The 27,961-nt window shown below is 59.6% G+C and overlaps 1 protein-coding gene across 1 annotated transcript; it reads right to left on the reverse strand.

The window, feature by feature from the left end:
• Itgb2 (integrin subunit beta 2) lies at positions 1-27,931 on the reverse strand. The gene is made up of 16 exons (XM_090350562.1): positions 27,806-27,931; positions 21,202-21,262; positions 17,515-17,603; positions 16,906-17,086; positions 15,954-16,124; positions 14,874-15,115; positions 13,173-13,328; positions 11,819-11,914; positions 8,155-8,244; positions 7,428-7,568; positions 6,929-7,116; positions 4,971-5,215; positions 4,242-4,461; positions 3,608-3,810; positions 864-1,030; positions 1-625 (listed from the first exon to the last, which is right to left on the reverse strand). Exons 1-16 carry the CDS (start codon positions 27,815-27,817, stop codon positions 563-565), a joined length of 2,325 nt encoding a protein of 774 aa, XP_090206688.1. The 5' UTR covers positions 27,818-27,931; the 3' UTR covers positions 1-562.
• Positions 27,932-27,961: the final 30 nt, after the last annotated feature.

Below are 27,961 nucleotides of genomic sequence, written 5' to 3' on the forward strand. Positions count from 1 at the left end.
TTCCATAGACAGCTGTGTGGAATATTTATTCACACACACACACACACACACACACACACACACACACACACACACACACACACACACCATTCATTAACAGTACAAGCAGTGGGATGACATTTTGTACACGGTAGATTAGATTTAAATACTAGTAAATCTGCACCACTCCAGTGCGACGGCCTGCACAGGGAGGCAGGAACCAGGCCTCCTGGGACTCGGGGAGCGCCTTTCCGGCTGTATGGACAGACTGCGTGGATCAGACGGAGGCTGTGCCTGAAGAGGAGCCTACATAAAACCCGGCCAGATCGCCATTTTGAAGGCAGAAAGAAGCAAGCAAGTTGGTCCACTGTCTGCAGGCCTGCCACTGTAGCAGGATGGAGATGGCGGGGTTTGGCGGGGAGGGGTCACGGATGGAGGTGGTGGACTTGGGGGTCACCTGGAGGCAGCGGGACTTGGGGGGGGTCACAGGATGAAGGCAGAGGACTTGGGGGTCACAGGATGGAGGCGGCAGGACCTGGGGGTCCAGGTGGACTGGTTCTGGTAACCTCATCTTCACTGTGCACTAGCTCTCAGCAAACTTAGGGTTCATGACTGTGGTGGTGGCACTCTTGAAAAGGGGATTATCCTGGAGAGAAATGGCACACAGCGGTCAGTGCAGGGGCCTCCAGAGCTGATGCCCGACTCCAAGGCCACCCCTTGGGTACAGCTGCCATCCTGAGGCGTGAGTCGGCGCAGGCCCTTCCTGGGCTCAAACCTCAGGGACAAAGCCTGTGCCGTAGGGCGAGCTGGGACAAGCCGGCCGCGAGGTGTGTGGGGAGGCCAGAGGTGCGTCTCCCCTCCGGTGGCCCCGGGAAAGCACTTACGTTGTTCCAGTGAGACTTGAGCTTTTCCTTCTCGAAGCGCCTGTACTCTCGGAGGTCGCTCAGGTGGGTCAGGGCCTTCCAGACGACCAGCAGGAGGACTCCGATCAACACAATGCCTGCCACGGTGCCCCCGACGATGGCGGCTACCCGGGGACCCTCCACGCACTCTGGATGGGAGCACACGTCCCCAAGGCTCAGTCTCCCCACGGGAGGGCAAGCACTGTACCAAGTCTCATTCCCAAGGGCGCACATGGGGGACACTCTGCCACGTGGACAAGAGAACCTGCCTGCCCCACCAGAAACAGGCCAGGCCCCATGGCTCCGGCACACAGCATGACCCCTGGTTCACAAGGAAAGGCCAGGCCACAGGCCACCCTCAGCAGAGCTGTCCCCAAACCTGTGGGTGGTGCCTGATATTTATTTTGTCAGTTGTGGGGCTTGAACCCCGGGCCTGTTGTGTTGTCCCTGAGCTCAGGGCTACTGCCCTGAGTGGTGTCACAGCACCACTTCCTGGTGCCTGAGGGACGGCCAGCATGCCACCACATGAGCAGGAAGCAGACTGGCCTCTCTGCTCAAGCAGGGCACCTAGGAGGCGACCCTGGTAGGGAAGTTCCTAGCTTCACCTCCCCACCCCCATCCCCTGCCCCCGTGGGCTGGCTTACAGTAAAGGACCAGCTGCAGGTAAAGAAAAATACAACACCTCCCAGGCCAGGTCTTTGCTGTCCCAATCGTCTCCTTCTTCCGTCAGTACCTACCCTCCCTGGTACCAGTTAAGCTTTCCCCCACTCTGCTTCCCTTAGGGGTGGACAGATGGAGATGTTTGTGCAGCTAGGGCCTGCTCACAACCACCCGCTTTCATAAAGGACTGTCACATTTCTCAGTGGGTGGCACTGCTCTGTTTCGCCTTGTGGGGTACAGCAGTCACAGGAGCAGGCCCGGGGCCTAGGCTCAGGGAGATGGCTGGGAGTCAGCAGTGTCCCCTCAGAGAGCCACGCCACAGGCCCTAAGTGTGGACAGAGGACGCCTGCTCCTGGAGCTCCTGCTGGAGTCCCGACACGAGCGTTTCAGGGAAGGCCCAGGGCCCTCGGGTAGGAGCCAGGGTGGTACAAACCAAATGTCGGCCCAACACTGTGCATCAGAATGACCCGGACAGTCTGGAGCTGCAGCCCCAGGACCCAGAGCTGTTCATGAGCTCCAGAAACTGCGTGGAGAGTCTGGCGTCCTCTCCAGGAGGGGTGAGAACAGGGTGCCCAGGGTCTCAGTCCCATGCGAGCTCAGGGGTGCTGCCAGCCTGGGCTTCCTGAGACCCCTGAAGGCCTCCTAGCCTGTCTCCCCAGTTGTCTGGGCTGGGCGTGTGTGTGTGTGAGTGTGTGTGTAAGCATGTGTGAGTGTGTGTGAGTGATGTGAGTGTGTATGTGAGTATGTGTGAGTATATGTGAGTGTGTGAGCGTGTATGTGTGCTTGTGTGAGTGTGTGAGCGTGTGAATGTGTGAAAGTGAGTGTGAGAGTGTGTGAGTGAACGTGTGAATGTGTGAGAGTGAGTGTATGTGAGAGTGTGTATGTGTGTGTGTGTGAGCATGTGAATGTGTGAGAGTGAGTGTGTGTGTGTGCATGTGAGTGTGTGTGAGCGTGTGTATGTGTGTTTGAGCGTGTGTGTGTGTGCATGTGAGTGTGTGTGAGCGTGTGTATGTGTGTGTGAGCGTGTGTGTGTGTGTGAGAGTGTGCGTGTGTGTGTGTGAGTGTGCGTGTGTGTGTGTGTCAGAAGCCCAGGAGCTGCCAGTGTAACGCTCAGGAAGACACTCCCACACCTCCAGCACACCACCCTCTCCCCAGCCTCTGCCTCCATCTGGAGACCCGAGTCCTAGAACCATTGTCCACTCCGCACCCTACCCTCCCGGTGCTCCCCACCATGCGACATCCTGGGCGGGCTCTGCCCACTCTACCCCAGCCCAATGATGGTCAACAGGAGAGTGTCCACCCTCCCGACAGGACAGTGTCCTCCTGGCCTCTGACAGGGCAGTGTCTACTCATCTCTGACTGGACAGAGTCTTCCTGGCCTCTGACAAGGCAGTGTCCACCCTCCTGACTGCACGGTGTCCTCCTCGCCTCAGGGAAGTGTCCACTCGTGCTCTGACAGGACACTGTCTACCTACCCCTGACTGGAGGAGCCCCTAGGTCCCCAGAAAGAACCATCCCATCTCTGGGTAAGACCTTGTCCGTCTGGTTCCTGACACGAGTGTCCGCCCGCCCTCACGCACGACCGCAGGACACTGTCCGCTTGCTGACGGCTGGCTTGTTATCAACACACGCGTGTACAACCCTCTTCTGGAAACTCGTGGAGGACCAGACTCCAGTCCCTCCCAGATCGGGTCAGGCCGCCCTCCAGGTCTCCCCTCCCGGGAGCCTGAGCCCAGACCTGTGCAGCCACCCTGGTCTGAGAGCCCCAGGAAGCCGAGGACAAGTCCCCACGCTTGCTCACTGGCTCGGGGCGCAGGGCCTGGCAGGGCCGAGGCTCAGGAAGGGACAGCAGATGGTGTGGGGCTGCCGGCACTCATGTCCACATGGGCCTACATGGGCCCCCCATCAGGTGAGCCATTCCCAGCTGGAGAGGGAGGGACCCCCGGGTGCTGTGCTTCCCTGCGTGTGCCTGCTAGAGGGCGGCAGGAGCAAAGGGAAAGCCGTAGGGCAGGGCTGCTGTGCCACGGCCAGCCGTCCCTCCCGCCCCGTCCCCTGCCCTGCCTCACCCCGGTCGTCCTCCACGTAGATGTCGTAGCTGTCCCACCCATCCCGCTGACGCAGGGTGTAGGAGATCCAGCAGTTGTCCGAGCCCCGCTCCTTGCACTGTTTGCCCTTCACGGGGCTGTCCAGCAGCCTCATCCGCCCGCACGCAGCACTGCAGTTCTTCTCATAGGCGCCCGTGACGAATTTCAGGCACTCAGCACAGGGGCTGCAGAGGACAGGGGTGCACAGGTGTGAGGGGCGCCCCGGACAGGCCAGCGGGTGGATGTGCAAGTGTGTGCGTATGTCAGGCTGTGGTGTGCACCAGGGGTGTGGCCTGGGTGCTGTCAGGACCCGGAGTGAGTGGGGGCTAGTGTGCTCTGGGAGGGGACAGAGGTGCACAGGGGATGGGGTGGTGTGCAGTGCAGGCTGGGCCCTGGAATGTGCTCAAAGGAAGTGGGAGGGCCAGGGCCTGCTCAACCCGCCTGGGAATACTGCGGGGCGGGAGGGGAGGCTGGGCATCCTGAAGGGGTCACAGCCAGGCTGGCCTGGGGGCAACTCACAGGTACTGGCCTGGGCAGGGCACACTCACAGGTACTGGCTGCAGCCAGGCTGGCCTGGGGGCACACTCAGGTACTGGCCTGGGCAGGGCACACTCACAGGTACTGGCCGCAGGGTGACGGGCAGCCTGGGCATTCCTCACACAAGGGCGGCTGGTAGCCTTGGTCACACTGGCACGTGTTGCAGAGGCACCTGCCGCGGCCACTGCATTCCACCCGGCGTGCGTTCAGGCAGCCCTCGGTGGACTTGGAGCACTGGCAGGCGGAGCCCTCGAAGCCCTCCAGGCACTGGCACTGGCCACAGGCGCAGACGCCCCGCACTGGGAGACAGCAGACGTCCCGGGACTCAGCTCCCTGCCACGGGGGAGCCACGGCTCCTCCCCAGAGGCTGGCTCGCCAGACACCCCCTCTTGAGGTGGTCTGAAGGTCCAGCCTCTGCCTGCCCCTCCTCTGCCCTCCCCTGTCCTCCACCCATCCCTCCTCCCCCCTCCTGCTCCTCCTCCCTCTGACTGCTCCTTCTCCACCCATCCTTCCTCCCCCCTGCCCCCTGCCTACTCCTCCTCCACCCGTCCCTCCTGGGCTCCACATCACCTGCCTGGACAAAGGCCCCAGGCCCTGGGCAGGCCCCATGCCACAGGGCACCACAGCCCTCAGCCAGTGTGGCTCTCCATAGCACACTGGGCTCTCAGCACACCACTTGGTCTTCCAGCTGCAGAAACCTGCTAGTCAGGCCTGCTGAGAGGCCCAGGGAAACTTGCCACCATCTGTCCATACCCTCAGCCTGACACTGCACAGGACAAGAAGGCCTGGCCAGGACCCCGCCACTCACAGGGGCCACCGCAGGCCTGGCCATGGTGGCGCTCACAGTTGACATTGTCACACTCGCAGTACCGCCCAAAGATCTCCTTGTTGGGGTCATCGCTGGCGTGGCACACGCACTGCCCGCAGATGCAGTCCCCCAACCCCGAGCACACGATGGAGCTGTTGTCCTTCCGGCAGCTTCCTTCCAGCTCCAGGCTGCTCCGGCCCTGTGTCTGACATTCGCAGTGTTTCCCAATGTAGCCAGCATCACACCTGGGACGAGAGGGGTTCTCAGGGCTCCCCTGTGGTAGGGACACTTCCTGTCCTCAGGGCTCCCCCGTGGTGGGGACACTTCCTGTCCTCAGGCCCTCCCCTGTGGTGGGGACACTTCCTGTCCTCAGGGCTCCCCTGCGGTGGGGACACTCCCTGTCCTCAGGGCTCCCCTGCAGTGGAGACACTCCCTGTCCTCAGGGCTCCCCTGTGGTGGGGACACTTCCTGTCCTCAGGCCCTCCCCTGTGGTGGGGACACTTCCTGTCCTCAGGGCTCCCCTGTGGTGGGGACACTTCCTGTCCTCAGGCCCTCCCCTGTGGTGGGGACACTTCCTGTCCTCAGGGCTCCCCCGCGGTGGGGACACTTCCTGTTCTCAGGGCTCCCCCGTGGCGGGGACACTTCCTGTCCTCAGGGCTCCCCTGCGGTGGGGACACTTCCTGTCCTCAGGCCCTCCCCTGTGGTGGGGATACTTCCTGTCCTCAGGGCTCCCCTGTGGTGGGGATACTTCCTGTCCTCAGGGCTCCCCTGTGGTGGGGACACTTCCTGTCCTCAGGGCTCCCCTGTGGTGGGGACACTTCCTGTCCTCAGGCCCTCCCCTGTGGTGGGGACACTTCCTGTCCTCAGGCCCTCCCCCGTGGTGGGGACACTTCCTGTCCTCAGGGCTCCCCTGTGGTGGGGACACTTCCTGTCCTCAGGCCCTCCCCCGTGGTGGGGACACTTCCTGTCCTCAGGCCCTCCCCCGTGGTGGGGACACTCCCTGTCCTCAGGGCTCCCCCGTGGTGGGGACACTCCCTGTCCTCAGGGCTCCCCCTTGGTGGGGACACTTCCTGTCCTCAGGCCCTCCCCCGTGGTGGGGACACTTCCTGTCCTCAGGGCTCCCCCGTGGTGGGGACACTCCCTGTCCTCAGGCCCTCCTCCGTGGCGGGACACTTCCTGTCCCCAGGGCTCCCCCGTGGCGGGGACACTTCCTGTCCTCAGGCCCTCCCCCGTGGCGGGGACACTCCCTGTCCTCAGGGCTCCCCCGTGGCGGGGACACTCCCTGTCCTCAGGGCGCCCCCGTGGTGGGGACACTTCCTGTCCTCAGGCCCTCCCCTGTGGTGGGGACACTTCCTGTCCTCAGGGCTCCCCTGTGGCGGGGATACTTCCTGTCCTCAGGGCCCAACTACTGGGTGTGCTGTGAGCTCTGTGTCAGTTTCCTCAAGAACCAGGAAAGGATGTCCCAAGGGCATATGTGTGCCCGTCCTGGGACCCTGGCACCTTGGTGAAGCTGTGCAGACAGCCTGTACCCGGTGCCAGCACGTGTCCCCTCCCAGGGCCTCGGGCGGTGGGCAGGGCACTGAGGTGCCCTCTCTGCACAGCGCTAGGCTGGAAGGAGGAAGTGGCCCTGGCAGTTCAGTAGGACACAGCAGCAGCCACGCCTGTGCAGGCAAGCTCAGAGAGGATGCTCCAGTGTCCTCCTCTGGGAGGAGGAAGCTCTGGGTCTCAGCCCCTGGGGAGAACGCCCCACAGCTGCACACCTAGACTTGGAGGGGGGTTGACGGAGGCTCAGGGGCTGGGAGGAGAGCTCACCCCACCTCCTGCCCCACAGGCTCAGGACGCCTGCAGGGTGGTGGTGCCTGCAGAGCTATGTGGGGGGGGTCTGCATGTGAGCGCTCCGGAGACCCCCGCCCGCCCTGCGGTGCCGCCGTGGGCGGTGGGGTCTGTGCCCGCCTCACCTGCAGACGCCGCACTCCAGGGAGCCCTTGCCCCTGCAGAGGCCTTGGTTCTGCCTCTGGTCCCGACATTGGCACTGGCACTGTGGGAGGACATGCACGGTCACCGTGTCCGTGAAGCCCAGGGCCCGGATGACAAAAGACTGCTGCTGGAGGCAGGCTGTGGCTGTGACCTTCACCTGGAAGGTGACCTGTGGGGGAGGGAAGGGCGCGGTGGGGATGGGGCCAGGCCTGGCTCTGCGCCCGTGCCTGCCCTCCGCAGGCTGTGTGGACAGACGTGCCGCTGCCCCGTGCCCTCTGAGGAGCCCCTGTGGGAGATCCAGTGCTCTGTACACCTGCACCACCCCAGCCAGCTGTCTCACGCTGCACACACTGGTCACTGCCGGGAGCCTGGCTGAGACCTTCTTCCTATTCCCATGTGAATCTCTGCTCCTCTCACTGACGAGGGGGACAGGCCTTCCAGAGGCTGGAAACCCTGGGCCACAGCGGACGCCCAGCTTACCGGGACATTGATCTGCACGCCGTCGCAGTCTCCTCTGGGCTGGCCTGTGTGGGACACTCCGTTACTGCAGAAGGAGTCGTAGGTGACCTTCAGGGTGTCGGGGAGGGAGCTGTGGTCCAGGAAGACTCGGGAGGACAGTTTCTGCAGGCAGAGTGGCCACGCTCAGGGTGAGAGGTCCCGAGAGCTCTCAGAGCACTGCTCGCTTCGGAGAGATTTCCCGAGCAGCCGGGGACCTGCTGGTGCCCGAGCCCTGAGGGGTGCCTGGCTCACTCCTGCAGGTACCTGCTTCCTGGGAGCAGCTCTGTGGGCAGTGGGATGGGCCTCGTGCCAGGGAGGAGGAAGAACAGGAGGAGGAGGAAGGGGAAGAAGAGGAGGAGGAGGAGGAGGAGGGGGAGGAAGAGGAGGAGGAGGAGGAGGAGGACCGGAGTCCCTGCTTAGGGAGGCTGGCACGCAAGGGTGCCCACCCCACAACGTCTTTGCAGTGATTCCAGGTTCTCCCCCACAGGTGAAGCATCTGCCCCGCTTCCAGGGACAACCAGCGGGCAGAGCCCGAGGGAGGAGTGTCCGGGTGGGGGCTGGCTGGCACAGCCACGCCATCGATGAGAGGACACAGATGTGCTCTGTGTGACATGGCCACCAGGCTGAGGGTCCCTGGGGGGCCCAAGGAGACAGGGCTCCGCTCCCTCCCCTCCTCCCGCTGCCCTGAGGAGCCACCCGGGCCACTCACATTGTAGGCGTTCTTGATGAGCTGCACCACGTTGCTGGAGTCGTCGGACAGCTCCCCCACGGCTGACTTGGGAATGATCTCGGTGAGTCTCTGTGGAGCGAGAGGAGCAGCTGCAGTGCCTCTGACACGGGGCGTGCACGCTCACGTGTGGGCGCACTGCAGAGCCCGGGGTCAGTGTCGGGCTGCAGAGGGCTCAACAGCCGGCTCTCAGGAAGGGGGCAGCCCTGGATTCTTGGTGTGAGTCCACCCGGTGGTCACTACCGAGCTGGTGGTGTCCCTGACTGGCCCTTGCCTCGTTCACCAGGAGCGCAGCATTCCCACCATGTCAGCACGGCAGGCAGAAAAAACCCAAGGGGTACAGTTATCAGTAAGATGTGGCAACACTGCTGGGAAGTGGGTTGGATGGGGGTGAGTGGCTGTAACAGTGACTGCTGCATAAATCCGGCAACAGTCAGTACTAGCGGACCGCCGTGCTGTCCAGAAGTGTCCCCAGAGGTGACCTAGCCAGAGACCCCTGATCACAGACAGGTCAGGCCTCCCACACCTACCTTCCGTGCCTCATGGAGAGAAACACCTCCTCTCCAGGGACCAGGACTCACAGCCAGGCCATTTCCTGCCTATCATGATGTCCAAAGAATGGAGTCCAGTCCCCTCCATGGGCTCATGAAGCCCTCATGGCCTGGTTACCAGCCTCCTCCAGGCTCAGGGGGAGAGGCAGCCCTGGATCAGGGAAGCTGGGCTCTGCCACGTTCTGCCTGTGGAAGGAACCTGCTCTCTGCTCAGGCTAGAAGCTGTGGACAGAGTGACTGTCCTCTCCAGCCTACTCCCTGCTGCCTTGGCCAATTCCCTGCAACAGAAATGCAGGAAGGCTCGTAGACCCCATGCCACAGCACAGGGACTAACTGTGACTTCTGCCACAGCACCAAAGTCCAGTTCTGGCTACAATCCCTGAGGAGGGACACCACAGCTTAATTACAAACCAGCATGCAGAGGCCACGATGTCCAGGTTGGTGGGCAGTCCTTCCTCCTATCCTGTCCTGGCCAGCCCTGGGCCAAGCTGACACTAGCAAGCTCTCACCACTAACTCAGACACCTGCTCTCCTCTTCTGTGTCTGAGGCTCCTCCCCTTCTCTGGGTCCTGGAACTGAGCCACAGAAGTGCTAGCCTTCCTTCAGCCCTAGGCACAGCAAGGTTTTAACTCCTATGTTGGATGTGAACCTGATTGCTCAGCAATGCCCATTCTCAAAAGCAATCACCATGGCACTCTACATTACCGCCCCAGCCTGAGCCAGCCTCTCAGCCCTAAGCTGCAGGGGCCTGGCCAGACAGAGTGGCATGCAGTGGCCTCGGGGCCACCGGCCTGGGGCCACGTGTAAGGGCCATGGGCAGAAGAGGGGGTGGATTTGGGATTTGTGCTCTTCTGTGTGGACAGAATGGATGTGACAACAGAAACAGGCAGGGAGGTAGCACCGCTGGGAGCCGGGTTTTATCTACATGAGAATTCAGTCCTGGAGCAGCCACGCTTTGAATTCAGTAAGCGCACTAGCTCAGGGACACTACAGTGGCCCAGGGAGGCATTGCTGCCCCTCTTTGAGGCAGGAATAGGATTCTTGCTGAGAAATGGCCCAGGTGAGCGGGGCAGGGTGGCTCTCGCCTGAAATCCTAGCTACTCAGGAGGCTGAGATTTGAGGATCTTGGTTCAAAGCCAGCCAGGGTACTAATCTTATCTCCAATTAATCTCTAGAAAACAGGAAGTGGCCTTGAGCCAAAGAGCTCAGGGACAACGCCCAGGCCCAGAGTTCAAGCACCATGACCCACAAAAAAGAAAGAAAGAAAGAAAGAAAGAAAGAAAGAAAGAAAGAAAGAAAGAAAGAAGAAAGAGAGAGAGAGAAGAGAAGAGAAGAGAAGAGAAGAGAAGAGAAGAGAAGAGAAGAGAGGGCCAGATGGTTTGGCTACATGGGAACTGGGGTCTGGGGTTTCCACCCAGAGGCCTGCTGACTCTAAAGAACACAACGTGAGATGAGACTTTATAAACACAATCACAACCATTACCTCCCCTGTCCCACACACACCTCCTCTAGGCTCACTCTGGCCTCCTCAGGCCACTACTCTTGGAGGAGCCTTCGGAGGGACAAGGTACAGAAGGCAAATCCCTGTGGCACAGTCACCCCACAGGCACGGACTCCCCACATTCTCCATGTTCCAGACAAGGTGAATGTTAGCAGGGCCCTCTGGGACTGCGGCCTTCCGGGGGTCAGCGTGGAACAGGGCAGGCAGGCACACAAGAGCTGCTGACCATCTAAGTGGGCTGGAGGCCAAGGTCAACCACAAGGACAGCTGGCTACAGCTGCTTGGCTGGCCCCCAAAGCCCCTAGGCCTTGATGGTCCAGCAGGTGACGGCGGTGGTGCAGCTTCTCGCTGGCCACCAGACATGGTGCCGGGCGTGTGCTATCCACATTTTACAGGAAGTGTGGAAGTCTGTGCCTGGTCGCTGGACTCTGCCATGAACCTTTCTTTTCTTTTTGCTACTTTTAACCCAAATCCCATGCTAATAAATGTGCCTGTGAATCCAGTGGCTTTGTTGAGTCCTGTGGCATGTTCAGTGAACCACTGTTCAGGAGAGGTGAGGAAGCCCTCACCTGAGCTCCCTGCATGCACCGGTGTGTGCCTTGGGACAGTGCCCAGAGTGGCTGTCTTACCAGGCCAGGCACACACACACCACCAGCTGCAGCAGGACTGCGGGACAAGGCACTGGTCAGCGCGTGGCAGAGCCGGAGCTGGCCCAGCTGCTCTGACAGGCAGGGTGGTGAGGGTTACAGGAAGCCACCGCAGCCATGGGACGTTTCCCTGCTGCTGCTGCTGGTGTCCTGAGGCCACTGGGGCCAGTCACTGCCTTGCTCAAGGCAAGTAGGCTAGCGATGGTGGAGTGCCCAACAGCAAGGGGCAGCCATGGCCTCCACCCACATGAGCAGAGTGGAGGTGAGCTCCCTAGACCTGCTCTCGATTGCACTTCCCAGACCCAAGGCAGAGAGCACAGGCGCAGGCTGCTTCCGTCCCCAGGCAAGGCTCTGCTTGCTGCAAAGCCAAGTGACTGGGGATCGTAGGGAGATGCCTTCCGCAGACTGGTCACATCCCAGCTCCCACTGATAGGGACTTTAGGAGACACTTGCTCCCAACCAACGAATAAGAGGTGGGCTCGGCGGGCCGTGGAAGGGTCCGGCTCTGGTCCTACCCTATCTGAAGGCTGCTTACCCAGCTAGACCCCTGGAGGAAACCCACCCCGCAGTGTCCCCAGTGTGTGGGCTCCTCTGCTTGTGTCACCGCGTGAAATGCGGACATTCAAATGCACGCAAGCATAAAACAAGGATGTGAGACACAGAAACCAATCAGATCTGTGGAACTGTAACATTCTAGCAAAACAACCAGAGATACCAGCAAGACCTATGCCACAAATATCACAGAACTTCACATCAGGAGAAACTCCTGCCACACCCCACACATGAACAGTGCCCACAGAGCCCCTGGTACCTCCCACACCACCGCCCACCCCGAGCAACGTGGCCAAGGCCAGGCCGCCGCCCAAGCACCAGCATGGGAAGTGAAGGAGGCAACTCCCCCGCAGGCGGGCTGTTGTCCTCCCCACCCCAGACTCCTCTCTACTCACCTCATAGGTTTTTACCATCCTCTTGGTCACCGCAAAGATGGGCTGGATGTTGTTTTCTGCCAGCTTGTGCGCCAGCTGACCCACGGAGGGGTAGTCCTGGAAAGACAATTGTCAGACGGTGCCTGGGCTGCAAGCAAGCCTTCCAGATCACCCTGCGAAGCGAAGCAAGAGCCCAGGTTCCCTGCACAGCTGCCTCCAACCCAGGCCTGCCCCTCTGGTGTGACGGTGGCGTCTTCTATGCATAAGGCGTATACACGCATGACAAGGTTGTGCAGGAAACTGGTTTCGTTGAAACAGAGCTATAATAGTCTGTATCCGCTCTTGATACAGAAGCCGTCCTGAATAACCACTGACTTAAAGCCAGCCAGAGTGAGAGAGCGAGAGCGTGTGTGTGTGTGTGTGTGTGTGTGTGTGTGTGTGTGTGTGTGTGTGTGTGTGTGTGCGCGAGCATGCGCGCACACTATCCTAAAGCTTGAAATCAGGGCCTGGGCCCTGTCCCTGAGCTTTTCTTTCCCCCACAAGCCTAGTGCTCTAGCACTCAAGCCACGGCTTCACTTGCGGATTTTTGGTAGTATGTTGGAGGTAAAGAGTTACAGACACTCCTGCCCAGGCTGGCTTTGAACCACAATCCTCCGATCTGGGCCTCATGAGTAGCTGGGATGACAAGTGTGAGGCACAGGCATCAGGTATGAGAGCAGCATTGGAGGGTCCCGTGCTGGAGACATGAGCACACGGTCTCTCCTGGGGGCTGCTCCAACACCGTCCTGGGGGACTCTCGAGAGGGGGAGCCTCTGGGACACTCCGTGTCCATGTCTTAGAGGCCTAGTCTCCCCTCAACACTGCTCCATGTGGGGTTCTGGCAGGGGACCAGGCCCACCCAAGCTCTGCAACCCTTCAGGTGTGTGAGGGTATCTGGGGCGGGGCCTCAGCCCTCACATGTCCCCTCCAGTGAGGGGCTGGGTAGAGTGTAGTAGGGCAGCGGATGGCAATTCCGGTACTGATGTTACAGGATCCAGGACTAAGTCGGGGTGGCCCGAGGGGGTCCTTGCCAGGAAGATCAGGGCCAGCACCACCTCAGCCACCCACTGTCTTCTCCTGGCCTGAAGCTGGGTCCCTAGGACCTCACTCCGGCATATCCAGGGCTTCTGAAAGTTTCTTAAGTTGGAAGAAGTCGTCCAGGCTCTGGCAAGATGACCTGGACAAGCCTGTATGCACAGAGACTGCTCTGCCCCTGTCCTCTGTTGCTCTCCAGCAGGGCCCTAAGAAGCCACAGGGGCTCCTTTAGTGGTCCCTGTCCTTTCCCGTCCCCCTCCCAGCAGGACCCCAAAGATGGCGGGGCCAGGAGAGCACTCACAAATTCATTGCTTCTTTTGTACAGGTTGTCCTCTAAGTGGCAGTGGCCGTCGTTGGGGGTCAGGATGGCACCCAGCTTCCCATCACCCGCAAAGTGGAAGCCGTCGTCTGTGGCGTACACCAACAGCCGTGTGACATTGCGCCAGCCGATTTCTTTCTGGAAGAAGGCTAGGTGTTACCAGCTGTGGCTTCCTGTTGGGCCCTCTGGAGCCAGGCCAGTCAACAGTGGCCCATACTGACCCTTCCCCCACTACTCCCCCTGTCCTGCATTCTCACAGCTTGGAGGACAGCAAGAAAGGGACAGGACAGAGGGAACAAAGTACCCAAGCAACAACCCCAGCCTGCTCCTTAGGAGGTAGAGGGTTGTTTACAAGGAAGTGAGTCCTTATGCCTGGGTCAACCACATGCAGGCCTGGTTCAGACACCTGCAGGCCTGGTTCAGACACCTGCAGGCCTGGATCAGACACCTGCAGGCCTGGGTCAGATACCTGCAGGCCTGGATGAGACACCTGTAAACCTGGGTCAGATACCTGTAGGCCCGGATCAACCACCTGCAGGCCTGGATCAGACACCTGCAGGCATGGGTCAACCACCTGCAGGCCTGGGTCAGACACCTGCAGGCCTGGGTCAACCATCTACAGGCGTGGGTCAGCCCACCTGCAGGCCTGGGTCAGACACCTGCAGGCCTGGGTCAACCATCTACAGGCGTGGGTCAGCCCACCTGCAGACTGGAAACAGATACCAAAGGAGAAGAAAAGAACTGCCACAGCGCACATTCTGGGCATAGCACCACATCGGGCTGCCTCATCCTCATCCCCCTCTCGTGCCTGTGTATCCTGAGCCCACGGTGCTGCGCAGACTGAGGCCCTCAGACTGCAGAGTTTGCTGTGGTCACCACAGTTAAAAACAAAACTTCATCCACCACAGAGTGGAAAACTACATGTGAAAGGATGAGCCCAAGGGATATGCACAGGGAGTGGTTGGAGTGTCCTTGAAGTGGCATGTGTGCAGGATGTGGGCCTCACAAACATGCATAATTCCATGCATGGAAGGTGCGTCAAGAACATGAGCACAGAGTGCCAGAGGCCCCAGGGAAGCTTCCAAGTCAGGGCATGCACCAGGCTATGCATAGTCAGAACACCATAACTACATCAACGTTAGTGACAAAGACAGCCCAGGACAGATGAAGCCAGGACGTGGTGAAGAGGTGAGGACGTGGGGCGTGGTGAGAGGGAAATGGTGCAGACTCGGGGCATGGGTGAGGAGATGGGATACGGTGAGGACTCTGAACACAGGTGAGGAGATGGGATGTGGTAAGGAGACGGCCTGGCAGAGCCACCGCTTTCCTGGCTGGAGTGCGAGGAGGGATGACAGGCTTTGGAGCTACAGGCCCTGCTCCCCAGTGGCGTGGCTTCCATGGATCTTGTGTAGAAGACATTAGACTTCAGAAGTCATAGGAGTCATTAGTTATCAATGAGTACTGTGGGAGATTGAGGGGGTCCCGGCTCTCCAGCTCCCTGGCTCTGTGGCCAGGAGACGGAGAGGGCTTCAGCCCATAGGCAGGTGCTGCCCTCTTGAGGCCACACTAGCAGGTGAGGCCAGGACTGAGTGGCCCACCTGCCAGGGGGCCAGTGCTCCAGGATGGCTGCCCACGGTGGGTGGCGGCATGGGGAAAGCAGAACACGTCGGCCACTGGACTTACCGGGCAAGCAGCCACTTGCATCATGGCATCCAGCCCACCCTCGGGGGCGTCCAGGTTTCCAGAAATCAGCTGCTTTCCCACCTCCGTCTGGAACTGGTTGGAGTTGTCAGTTAGCTTCAGCACGTGCCGGAAGGCAAATGGGGACTGGCACTCCTTCTCCTTGTTGGGACACGGGTTCCGCAGCTTCTCGGGGTGTGTGTTGACAAATGGAAGCACCGTCTTATCCACGAAGGACCCAAAGCCTGGGGACACAGGGTACAAGGCTGAGGACGAGGGACATGAGGGGACACAGGCAGGCAGCCAGCCTTGAGCGAGTGTGACTTTGCTTTCCTCAGAGAACAAAGAAGAAAGCAAGCCAGGGCCCTCAGGAGCACGAGTGCACATGTGTGCAGGTCATGCGTGAGATCACGAGCACCTCCGAGCACCAGTGTGTGCGTGCAGCACAGGTATATGATGGCATATCAGTTACACACGTGTATCCACAGCTGCACAGGCTGCACGTGTGAATATGACGCAGTGGACATGTACGGTCTTGTACGTGTGGGCATAGGTGTGTGAGCTGTACACACTGTACCTGAGTACATGCAAGGGACTGAGAGTACAACCATGTATTTGGTCTTGAGCATGTGATCACAGTCACACACGCACACACAGGTGCCCAGAATGTAATCAGCTACACGTGGCCATGCACACGTGATTGTGAATCACACGTCTGAACACGCATGGATGCCTCTCTGCACACAGAGAACGAGGCAGGGCACATTCCGGGCATAGCACGACATCGGGCTGCCTCATCCTCATCCCCCTCTCGTGCCTGTGTATCCTGAGCCCACGGTGCTGTGCAGACTGAGGCCCTCAGACTGCAGAGTTTGCTGTGGTTGCGGTCTCAAAGCTACCATTCCTGGGCAGTCTGCAGAACTTATAGCATTTCTTTGAAGGCCGGCATATCCGAAATAGGAGGAGAAATAGGGGTTAGATGACGTGCACAGCCCTGGTCCACCCCAGGGAGGCACGTCTGGAGCTCCTCGTCTCCTGGGGGATACTGGGGCAGTGGGCGGGGGGGGTAGGGGGGCGGCTCACCGATGCGGCCGGATTCAGTGAGCTCATTAAGGGCTCGCAGCAGGTCAGCCCCCAGCTTCTTGACGTTGATTAGGTCATCCAGCATGGAGTAGGAGAGGTCCATGAGGTAGTACAGGTCAATGGGGTAGCCCTTGGCCCGCCGGAACGTCACGTTGAACACAGCAGCTTGACCTGTGGCAGGACGAGTGGAGTGAGCACGCCCCTCATAGGACTTCTGTCCCTATGTGCAGCTGGCCCTGGCCCTCCTCCCGGGCCCATTCCTACCCCCTTCCTCCCCCACCACGGCCTTCTTCTTATGTCTAATGGGCAACCTATGACCTGGGCTTTCCAAAGAGCAGTGTCCCAGAGTCCCTCAGACACAGCTGCTTCCTTGCTGACCCTCTGTGCTCCTCTCTGGAGTCACCCCTGGTCTGCCCGCATGGAAATGTGTAGGGATGTGGCTGGGTCTTCACCAACACCAAGTGGCCCAGGAGGTACCAAGAGCAGAGCCTTCTGCTCCCCCAGCCCTGTGCTCCCCTCCCTCAGCCCGGCTGCAGGCTGTACTGGACGCTGTGCCCGGAGACAGGTGCTGGGGTCTCAGGGCGGGTTCTTGGCTGGCGACTTATCATAGCTCCTATTGGAAGTTCCTATCAGAACTTCTGCCAAGAGTACGCTCGCCTTCTGAGAGTGGACTGGGGCAGTGTTTTCCCAATAGCATGCTCTTCATTCTAAATAATACCTCACAACACAGGCCTCAATGAGGGGCTTGGCACTCAGCCACAGACAGGTTATGGGGGAAGATGTGCTGGGGGACAGAGAGAGCAGGGGCCGGTGCAGGTCAGACTTAGGTCATGAGGGCCCCCGCCCTTGGGTGTTAGCTGGCTCTCCTAGCTGCCCATGCTGACCCACGCCCAGGCGGTCAGCCTTGAGCCCCAGCGCCAGCCAAGGTCACCACACTGGGTGCCGAGCCTACCTGGCCGCAGGTGAAGGGTCACCTGCTGCGGGGACAGCTGCTTGCCACCCCTCTGTGGGTCCTTCTGGAGCTCAGCGAAGCTACGGGGGTCCAGGATGTCATCAGCCTGGCAGCCCTTCCTCCTCAGCTGTGCCCGGGTGTCGCAGCGCATGGAGTCCGGCTCCCCTGGACCTGTGAAGTTCTGGGGGGTGCACTCGGGCTCAGAAGGAGGCTGTGGGGCCCAGCTGTGCCCCCCTCCCTGGCAGTCACACTTGTGGGCAGGACAGTGACCAGAGAAGACCCCAGCCTTCTTGACAGCTTCCCCAGGGGCCCCTGGTCAGACCACAGGCTCTTCTCCCACCCTCAGCCACTGCCCAGCACAGGGAGGACTCAGGGCCCAGTGCTCCAGCCAAACAGCTGGCCCAAGATGGGCAGCACAGCACTCTGAGAGCTAAGGAGGGACAGCCCAGTCACCAGCACTGCCCGGGCTTTCGTGCAGCCCCTGGCAGAGCTGACGTCCTAGGAGCTGGTCCCACCCAGGGGACATGTGAGCATTTCCTCCAGTACTGTGATGACCCAGGGACCCAGGAACCCTGGGACATGACCAGAACTCAGGACCATGTAGCTTACCAGCTTCTGGCACCAGGCACAGCCGGGCCCCAACTGGATACAATCCCGGCAGGAGCTGACCTTGAACTTGGTGCATTCCTGGGACAGGGCTGAGGAGATAGACAGGATAAGCGGGTCCTGCCCCAGCCCAGACACCCTTGAGGAGGGTGAGGAGCAGGGGGAGGAGGAGGGGAGGAGGCAGAGAAAGGGTAGTGGTGGAGGAGGAGGAAAAGAATGAGGAAGAGGATAAGGAAAAGGGGAAGGAGAAGGCAGCCCAGGAGGGGACATCAAGTCATCCCTCATAGTTATGAGTGGACACTACAGGAGTAAGTACCCCCTGTTATGTGGGGGACCAAGCCTACATAGAGACCTGCTCCTGCATGAATGGTTTTTCCTTAGTCCCTTGTATCAGGAGAATGAAGGTGCCCCAGGATTCTGACCCAGAACCCCACCCAGGGAGCTGGTGACCCCCAGCATCCTGACCAGAACCCCACCCACGGAGCTGGTGACCCCCAGGATCCTGACCAGAACCCCACCCACAGAGCTGGTGACCCCCAGGATTCTGACCCTGGAACCCCACCCACGGAGCTGGTGCCCCCTCCCCCAGGATCCTGACCAGAACCCCACCCACAGAGCTGGTGACCCCTCCCCCAGGATCCTGACCAGAACCCCACCCACGGAGCTGGTGACCCCAGGATCCTGACCAGAACCCCACCCATGGAGCTGGTGACCCCAGGATCCTGACCAGAACCCCACCCACAGAGCTGGTGACCCCCAGGATCCTGACCAGAACTCCACCTACACAGTTGGTGACCCCAGGATCCTGACCAGAACCCCACCCACGGAGCTGGTGACCCCCAGGATCCTGACCAGAACCCCACCCACGGATCTGGTGACCCCCAGGATCCTGACCAGAGCCCCACCCACGGAGCTGGTGACCCCTCCCCCAGGATCCTGACCAGAACCCCACCCACGGAGCTGGTGACCCCCAGGATCCTGACCAGAACTCCACCCACAGAGCTGGTGACCCCCAGGATTCTGACCTGGAACCCCACCCACGGAGCTGGTGCCCCCTCCCCCAGGATCCTGACCAGAACCCCACCCACAGAGCTGGTGACCCCAGGATCCTGACCAGAACCCCACCCACAGAGCTGGTGACCCCTCCCCCAGGATCCTGACCAGAACCCCACCCACGGAGCTGGTGACCCCTCCCCCAGGATCCTGACCAGAACCCCACCCACAGAGCTGGTGACCCCAGGATCCTGACCAGAACCCCACCCACGGAGCTGGTGACCCCAGGATCCTGACCAGAACCCCACCCACAGAGCTGGTGACCCCCAGGATCCTGACCAGAACCCCACTCACAGAGCTGGTGATCCCCAGGATCCTGACCAGAACCCCACCCACGGATCTGGTGACCCCCAGGATCCTGACCAGAGCCCCACCCACAGAGCTGGTGACCCCTCCCCCAGGATCCTGACCAGAACCCCACCCACAGAGCTGGTGACCCCAGGATCCTGACCAGAACCCCACCCACAGAGCTGGTGACCCCTCCCCCAGGATCCTGACCAGAACCCCACCCACGGAGCTGGTGACCCCAGGATCCTGACCAGAACCCCACCCACAGAGCTGGTGACCCCCAGGATCCTGACCAGAACCCCACTCACAGAGCTGGTAACCCCCAGGATCCTGACAAGAACCCCACCCACGGATCTGGTGACCCCCAGGATCCTGACCAGAGCCCCACCCACAGAGCTGGTGACCCCTCCCCCAGGATCCTGACCAGAACCCCACCCACGGAGCTGGTGACCCCCAGGATCCTGACCCAGAACCCCACCGAGCTGGTGACCCCCAGGATCCTGACCAGAACCCCACCCACAGAGCTGGTGACCCCCAGGATCCTGACCCAGAACCCCACCCACAGAGCTGGTGACCCCCAGGATCCTGACCCAGAACTCCACCCACAGAGCTGGTGACCCCCAGGATCCTGACCCAGAACCCCACCCACAGAGCTGGTGACCCCCAGGATCCTAATCCAGAACCCCACCCACAGAGCTGGTGACCCCCAGGATCCTGACCAAACTCCACCTAGAGAGCTGGTGCCCCCTCCCCCAGGATCCTGACTAGACCCCCACCCACAGAGCTGGTGACCCCTCTCCCAGGATCCTGACCAGAACCCCACCCATGGAGCTGGTGACCCCAGGATCCTGACCAGAACCCCACCCACAGAGCTGGTGACCCCTCCCCCAGGATCCTGACCAGAACTCCACCTACACAGTTGGTGACCCCAGGATCCTGACCAGAACCCCACCCACAGAGCTGGTGACCCCTCCCCCAGGATCCTGACCAGAACCCCACCCACGGAGCTGGTGACCCCCAGGATCCTGACCAGAACCCCACCCACAGAGCTGGTGACTCCAGGATCCTGACTAGAGCCCCACCCACAGAGCTGGTAACCCCCAGGATCCTGACCAGAGCCCCACCCACAGAGCTGGTGACCCCCAGGATCCTGACCCAGAACCCCACCCACAGAGCTGGTGACCCCTCCCCCAGGATCCTGGCCAGAACCCCACCCACGGAGCTGGTGACCCCCAGGATCCTGACCAGAACCCCACCCACAGAGCTGGTGACCCCTCCCCCAGGATCCTGACCAGAACCCCACCCACGGAGCTGGTGACCCCCAGGATCCTGACCAGAACCCCACCCACAGAGCTGGTGACCCCCAGGATCCTGACCCAGAACCCCACCCACAGAGCTGGTGACCCCTCCCCCAGGATCCTGACCAGAACCCCACCCACGGAGCTGGTGACCCCAGGATCCTGACCAGAACCCCACCCACGGAGCTGGTGACCCCCAGGATCCTGACCAGAACTCCACCTACACAGTTGGTGACCCCAGGATCCTGACCAGAACCCCACCCACAGAGCTGGTGACCCCCAGGATCCTGACCAGAACCCCACCCACAGAGCTGGTGACCCCCAGGATCCTGACCAGAACCCCACCGAGCTGGTGACCCCCAGGATCCTGACCAGAACCCCACCCACAGAGCTGGTGACCCCTCCCCCAGGATTCTGACCAGAACCCCACCCACAGAGCTGGTGACCCCCAGGATCCTGACCCAGAACCCCACCGAGCTGGTGACCCCCAGGATCCTGACCAGAACCCCACCGAGCTGGTGACCCCCAGGATCCTGACCAGAACCCCACCCACAGAGCTGGTGACCCCTCTCCCAGGATCCTGACCAGAACCCCACCCACAGAGCTGGTGACCCCCAGGATCCTGACCAGAGCCCCACCCACGGAGCTGGTGACCCCAGGATCCTGACTAGAACTCCACCTACACAGTTGGTGACCCCAGGATCCTGACCAGAACCCCACCCACAGAGCTGGTGACCCCCAGGATCCTGACCAGAACCCCACCCACGGAGCTGGTGACCCCCAGGATCCTGACCAGAACTCCACCTACACAGTTGGTGACCCCCAGGATCCTGACCAGAACCCCACCCACAGAGCTGGTGACCCCTCCCCCAGGATCCTGACCAGAACCCCACCCACAGAGCTGGTGACCCCAGGATCCTGACCAGAACCCCACCCACAGAGCTGGTGACCCCCAGGATCCTGACCCAGAACCCCACCCACAGAGCTGGTGCCCCCTCCCCCAGGATCCTGACTAGACCCCCACCCACAGAGCTGGCTCCACAGAACTCACCGGATCCTAGGAGAAGCTGGCCTACCAGGGGGAGCAGTAGGAGGCAGCAGCAGGAGGTGCCCTGTGGAGAGAGAGGCGGGTGACTCTGGGCCTTGCTGTCCTAAGTCCTTCACACCTTGCACAGGTGTGAGAACTAGGGGAACCTGCACAGGCCTGCTGCTCTAGGCCCTGTATTGGGACCCCGAGAGGGTCAGCAGGGCCAGGCATAGCAGGCAAAGAGTTCCCGAAGGGACACGCATACACGTGTGCATGACCATGCGTGCCAGGAGCATCCATGTACATGCATATGCCACATGGATGCACACTTGTGTGCCTATGTGTGCATCATGTAGCCACATGTCTGTACATGGATGCGTGTGTACAATGCGCCACACATGCATCACACAAGCGTGTGTTAACGCATTTGGATGTACATACATACCCACAGGCACACATGGTACACCCCAAACAAATGTGGTACCCTGCCTGACCAGGGCAGGGTAGAGCCTCTGCCATACCCAAGTGCCCAGCTAGTACACTGAGCTTGAGCTTGGCATAGAGACAGGATTGGCCCTCAGCAAGTGGCAGAACCAGGACCAAGTAACTCAGATGGGTCTTGAGGCGAGACATGCTCTCTGCAAGTACATGCCCTCCCTCCTCTAGAAAGGTCCAGAGCAGCCAGAGTCAGCTCCTGGGGTACCTGGGGTGTTCTGGTTGACCCTGGCCTGACTTACAAGGACTTGAGAACTTTGCAGCTGGCTGAGGCCTATTTATCAATCAGGCAAGAACACACCTCCTTGCCAGAGCCTGCATCAGAAATGAAATCAGCACCCCTCTCAAACTAGGCCCGCCCTCACACAGGGTGGGCGCAGAGACCAAGCGTGCCCTGTCTGCCTGGGAGCTGCTCAGAGCTGAGTGGACAGGCCCAGGCCAACAGACCCCAGCCTAGTACCATGCATCCAGAACACAATGCTGGTTCCATGCTGTGACCGAAAGGCCACATCGAGTACATGGGTCCTGTTCTGGCTCCCCACATTCACCACATGCGTCTTGGCTCTGTGGAAATTGTAGGCAACAGAACTCTGCACCGCCCCTTGACCACACCCTTTTCAGCTCCTAGAACCACTGCAATGAAAGCCAGGAGCTGTCAAAACCACCTCAGTACTTCCTGTTGGGGCAGAAGGAGAACAGTCCTGGCTTCTGGTTCAAAGAGGGAGGTGGTTTTGGTTTACCAGGATTTAACCCACTGCTGAGCCCTTATCTCCACATCCCCACATCCCCAAAACTCACCACTGCTGAGCCCTTATCTCCACATCCCCAGGCCTCAAGCTCAGGCCAAGGTAGTAAGGCTGCAACAGAGCTCCCTGCTGCAATGCCAGAGGCCTCCAGTGGGTTTGCTGACCCCACAGTAGCCACCGGGGCCCTTTCCCCAGGACTCACACACTGGTCTCCAAGTGTAGTCCCCTTCTGAGGTCACAGCTGTTCTGAGCAGAGAGCTGAAGAGGCCACCCCCCGACCCCTCTCCCCAGAACACCCAAACCACGTAGGTAGCCGAGAAAGACAACCACAAGCTTGGGTAAGAACCTGTGCTGTGTGCTCTCTCCTGCAGCCACAGACTGGAGTTCCCTCCTCTCCCAGCCCTCCAACACTCATGAACAACCTCATGCGAATGCCTCTGATCCCCAGATAGGGAAACTGAAGCCCCAGACCACACCAGGATGCAGAGCTCCCTTCCAGGAGAAGAGCATGGCTCTGTCACAAGATCAGCCCACAGGCCGCAGAGGCTGGCCCTGACCACAGGAAGCAGGAGGCGGCAGCCCTCTCCGTGTCTGTGCTACCATTCTGCTTAGTCCCGGGAGTCTCAGCCAGGCCCTGTCTCCTGCAGCTGAGCCCAGACAATGGCGGCCACGGGAGCTGCTAGGGCAAGGGGGATGAAGGCCAAGCACCAGGAGGTAGGGCAGAGCCCTGGCCTGTGACCAGCTTGGCCCTGGCAGCCAGCTCACCCCTCTGCAGGGCAAGTAGAGGGTGACAGTCCTCCAGGGTGACAGGCCACCACGGGCTGCTGCCACTGGAAGACCAGGGCTTCACTTAAAGCTGGGCCCTGAGGCCCCAGAGAGCAAGGCCCTTCTCGACCTCTCTGCCTCACTTTCTGCTGTATGACTGGAGGCCATCAGGCAGTGCCCAATATCTGGCATGGGCAGGGCCTTCCCAGGGCAGCTGGCCACCACAGAGGTGCCTTGCTACCGTGATTCCCCCATGACCCAGGCCACACTGGCAGAGAGGGCAGGGTGATGGTGAGGAAGACAGCAGCTCCTCTGCCCAGCTAGGCCTGGCCTGGCTGGCTATGACCTGGAGATGGAACATGGCTGTGTCTGCCACCTTGCCACTGTGGTGTGGGCATTGTCTTCACCAGGCCCTAGGCTTTAGTGGGGGCTCTGTGGATCCAGGGTAGGTTCCCTCACCAATGTGCATTGTGAACACCATTGAGAGAGACACTAGAGGACCCCAGCGCCACTGGCCATGAGAGCCACCCTTGACTCTGACCCTCTGACCACTCCATCAGCCTCAGTGTGACCCTCCGTGGGGAATGTCACCCTGCTCTGTGCCCTGGGGTGCCTCCTCACCCTTGACACTCACAGGACCCTTCTCCGAGAAGGAAGGCCTGGAGGTTCAAGTGCTGACTGGTGTGGCATTTGAAGGAAACAGGATAGCTCCTTCTAACCCAGACACGCATTCTCAGGAGCGCAGATGAGGAGATAAAGAGGGAACACACAGAGAAAGAAAACAGGAGACAGGGAGCCGGTAAAACGTGAGTGTTTTGATAACAGTTCCCAGAGTCACTTCCTGTCACAACTGTCACAAAGGTTTGCCAAGTTGCAAAACTCGATGCTCTGTCTACCTGAGGAAGCTGAGGTCCTGAGTGCCTTAGAACACTGAGTCACGGCCTGGCCAGGCCTGGCCTGCGGCAGGGAACAGTGACCTTCTCTGTGCTCTCTGGGCCAGATGCTCTGAGCAAGCAGAGAAAAATGGCACCAGCACTCTAGGGAGGAAGGGGAGGGGGAGGCAGAGAAGAAGAAGCAGAATCGTGTCTCCCAAGTGCGTCTCAGTAGAAAAAGCAAACATGAATGATGAGGGTGAAAGAGGCTTCAGATGTAGCCATCTCAGCTTGACACATACAGAGAAGAATTGGGGAGCAGGTGGGCCCGGGGCAGAGCCCCTGACAGACCCAAGGAAGTAGGGGGACCTCAGGAAAACTCTTGACCCCACAAAAGCAAATTTTCCCAAGTGTCTTTGAGGCACTGAAAGCTTCAACGGCCACAGTTACTGACCAATGGAATGAAATGACTCCTTAAAGATTAATTTGGAAACACTCAAGAAACCCCCTCAAGTCCAAGGGGGAAGTGAAATCTTTTGTCCAGGCATGCAGCACAGGAGGTGGCCCATCTCCATGGAGAAGGATCAAGACCTTCACCCCAGTGGAGCCTCAAAGCCCAACCACCAGCGCTTTCATTGTGCACGTGAAAGAAAAACAGTGAGTGGTGTAAATGTAATTTCAACAAATAAAGCCAAGAAATAGAAGACTATGTTTCTCAGAGCAGGGAAATCTGAGTGCAAAAACTAAGGGGAAAACATCAATAAAGGAGAATGTAAAATGACAAGGTCATTTGAGAAGATCAAATTGTAGGTCACACCTGCAATCCCAGCTACTCAGGAGGCTGAGATCAGGTGGTCTCCATTTAAGGACAGTTAGAGCAAAAAGTACAAGATCTTCACCATAACCAATAAGCTACAAAGAAGGCATACGCAAGAAGACTGAAATCCAGTACAGCCCTAGACAAAAATGATATTAGAAAAAGAACAAAAGCAAAAGGGGCTGAAACATGGCTTACTTGGTAGAGCACCTGTCTATCAAGGGCAAGGTCCTCTGTACAAACGCTAATATTTAAAAAAAACCCACATACATTTTGTAAATAATGAAGTGGATAGAAAACACTAATGCCTGTCCAGTACAAAAAATGAACAGTAATCTTGATGTGAGATCTTAGAGACGGATAACAGAAGGTAGGTGTCTCTGAGAAAAGGTCACCGTCAGGATAGATAATTCAGGAAAGCAGAAGCATATCTGGTTCACCTTCCTGAACACCTCAGACTCCAGCCCTGCACTGGCTCCGCATATCTGCCAGTCACGAGCTGCTGTGAAAAGCAGTCAGAGAGCTGTGGAAGGCTCAGGCCACAGCACTGGTCAGAGACAGCCCTGGGGTCAGGGTGGCTCCTGGCCATGGGCAGGGTCCCACAGAAGCGGGACTGTACCCTTGTGTCCTCTGCCAGCCATTCTTGCTTCCCCAGGGACCAGCTCTGAGATACTCATCCCACTGCTCAGGCAAAACAGCCAGGACAGGGCAGGACTGTCTCATCCCTCTGCCTAGCTGTCCAGGGCCTACATTCAGTCACTCCCACTGCAGACCCTGTGACAGTAACTATGACCTGAAGTCTGGCAATCACTGTGCAGGTGCTTTTAGAGATCAACACTTAAGCCGGTAGATGCTGTTAACATAGAGCATCTTAGGAAGTGCAGTGGGACACATCCATCAGGTGAGGGCACGCCTCGAGTGGGCTGACCACACAGACATGAGATAAGGCCCGGCTTTGGAGGGCAAGCTAGAGACTAAAGAATAGCACTAGGGGCTGGGAGTGTGGCCTAGTGGTAGAGTGCTTGCCTAGCATGCAAGAAGTCCTGGGTTCCATTCCTTGGTACCACATAAATGGAAAAAGCTGGAAGTGGTGCTGTGGCTCAAGTGATAGAGCCCTAGCCTTGAGCAAAAGAAGCTTGGGGATAGTGCCCAGGCCCTGAGTTCAGGTCCCAGGACTGACAAAAAAAAGAAAGGAAGGAAGGAAGGAAGGAAGGAAGGAAGGAAGGAAGGAAGGAAGAAAGAAAGAAGGAAGGAAGGAAGGAAGGAAGGAAGGATGGGAGGAGGAGGGGGCAGAGCTGTGACTTCCAGCTCAGCCTCAGGAGGTAGCCAGAGCTGCCGTGTGTTTTCTTTGCTCGTTACCATGCAGCCGTGGGTACCACCCTCCCTGGATCTCATGTGGTTCCTCTCAGGCCTGGGCTCAGGTGGACTTCAGGTCTCTTGGAGCTCTGATTTAGCTCCTATTGGGTGGGCAAACCAGACCCCCTCCTCCTGCTCTAGAAGGAGGAAGACTGGTCAGGGCAGAGGACTGCTAGGGCCACATCTCTGGGATCTGGCCTGGCCTCCATCCATCCCCTCTCTGGGGCCTGCTTTTTCACCAAGAAGCTGCTCTGACTGACCACTGGGGACTGCTTGCCAGCAGTCCAGGGTGGACGTTCTGAGAAAGCAGGCTAGGGGGACTGCGACCTCTCCCCACAGGCAAGCTCTCCCCTAAGCCTGTCATCTGCAGAGCTCCACCCATCCCCAAGGGCACAGTGTTGTCCCCTATGGGCACTCCCACTATCCCTTCACAGGAAGTGAGTCTGCGCTATGTTTGATTTCGGACATGGCTGGCCACTGGCTAGCTTACTGTCCCATCTAAGGGATGGGGAATGTGTCCCAGAGAGACTAGAGGCCTCTTGCACTTGTCTCCCTCGTATGCCTTCCAACGAGCAGACATGCTCCCCCCACACCAGACCACAAGCAACCCCTCCACCCCCAGAGGTGAGAGTTCTCACCCCGGGCTCCTGGACTAGGCCGCCCACAGGCAGGTTGCTGCTGACCACTTGACAGAACAGCGGGTGATGGGGGCAGGAAGCCAGTTTTTCTGTTCCCATCTTCCGTCCTATTGGACTCCTCGAGTTTGTCCCAGGCACTTCCACCAATGCCCTCAGCCCAGCCTGCTGGGAGCAGAGCTCCATCTGCTGAGCTGAGAGAGGGCGGCCCACCACAGCCCTGAGGCCAGGTGCTCCCAGAGTGTGGGCCCTGTGGCCATTCATTCTGCACCTCTGTGGGTGGAGGGCTTTCTCATTTGATTGGATGTGGGGCCCACAGTGGGCACAGAGGCTGGGTGGCACAAGTCCTAGAGCCACCCAGAAGCTGGGACACATGGGAGGTGGTCCCTTAGTGAAAAGTGAAGCCCTCAAGCTGCTCCACTGCAAAGCAGCCCAGTGACAGTCCAAACCTCCATATCCCTGTAATCACTGTCCTCCTCCTCCTCACCCCTGGAGTGGCACTAGCCTCCATGCTCACAGGCAATGTGCCACCAGCCAGGGAGTCAGGCAACCATGCATCTTTCCTGTTCCCCACAGCTGGTCCCAGGCCCCCACTGCACTCACCCGCTATTAAAGCTGCCCGCTCCTGGCCCAGGGCCCCAGGCAGCACCATGGAGGGGCTCTGTCCTGTTCTCTGGCTGCCTGACCCATTTCCGCAGGTCGCTGGTGCTCCCCTGGCTCTTCCAGTGCCTCTCCAGAAGGAGTCTCAACAGATGAGGGAGGGTCTAGACTGAACCTCTCCTGGCAGACTCGCTGCTAGGGACACTGGGGACACGGAAAGGCCACGGGGCCCACTCTGGGGCAGGTCACATGAGGCCGTCTTCAGGGGCTGACTGCTTGGGGAGCGTCCAGGGCTGAGGCGTCCCTGGTGGACTCCTCGTGGACGGAGGGATCTTTACTCACCCCGCTTGGCATCTCGGAGGTTCGGGGTCCGGCCGGGCTCTCAGTGGCTTTGCGGGCTGCTTGCCAGCAGGCTCTGCAATCACGTCTGGAAGACAGAGGAGCGGGGTGCTTCCTGTTCAGTCAACTCCCCAGAGGAAGTGGTGACAAGCATCGGGT

This window comes from Megascapheus bottae, chromosome 1, assembly GCF_031878675.1.
Source record: "Megascapheus bottae isolate mThoBot1 chromosome 1, mThoBot2.hap1, whole genome shotgun sequence".
Classification (NCBI taxonomy): domain Eukaryota; kingdom Metazoa; phylum Chordata; class Mammalia; order Rodentia; family Geomyidae; genus Megascapheus; species Megascapheus bottae.

Coding starts and splice junctions, on each gene's coding strand:
- Itgb2 (XM_090350562.1), bottom strand. Junction 7,569..8,154: donor TCATCAAGAACGCCTACAAT/GTGAGTGGCCCG, acceptor CTCTGCCTGCAG/AAACTGTCCTCCCGAGTCTT. Junction 626..863: donor TCAAGTCTCACTGGAACAAC/GTAAGTGCTTTC, acceptor ATTTCTCTCCAG/GATAATCCCCTTTTCAAGAG.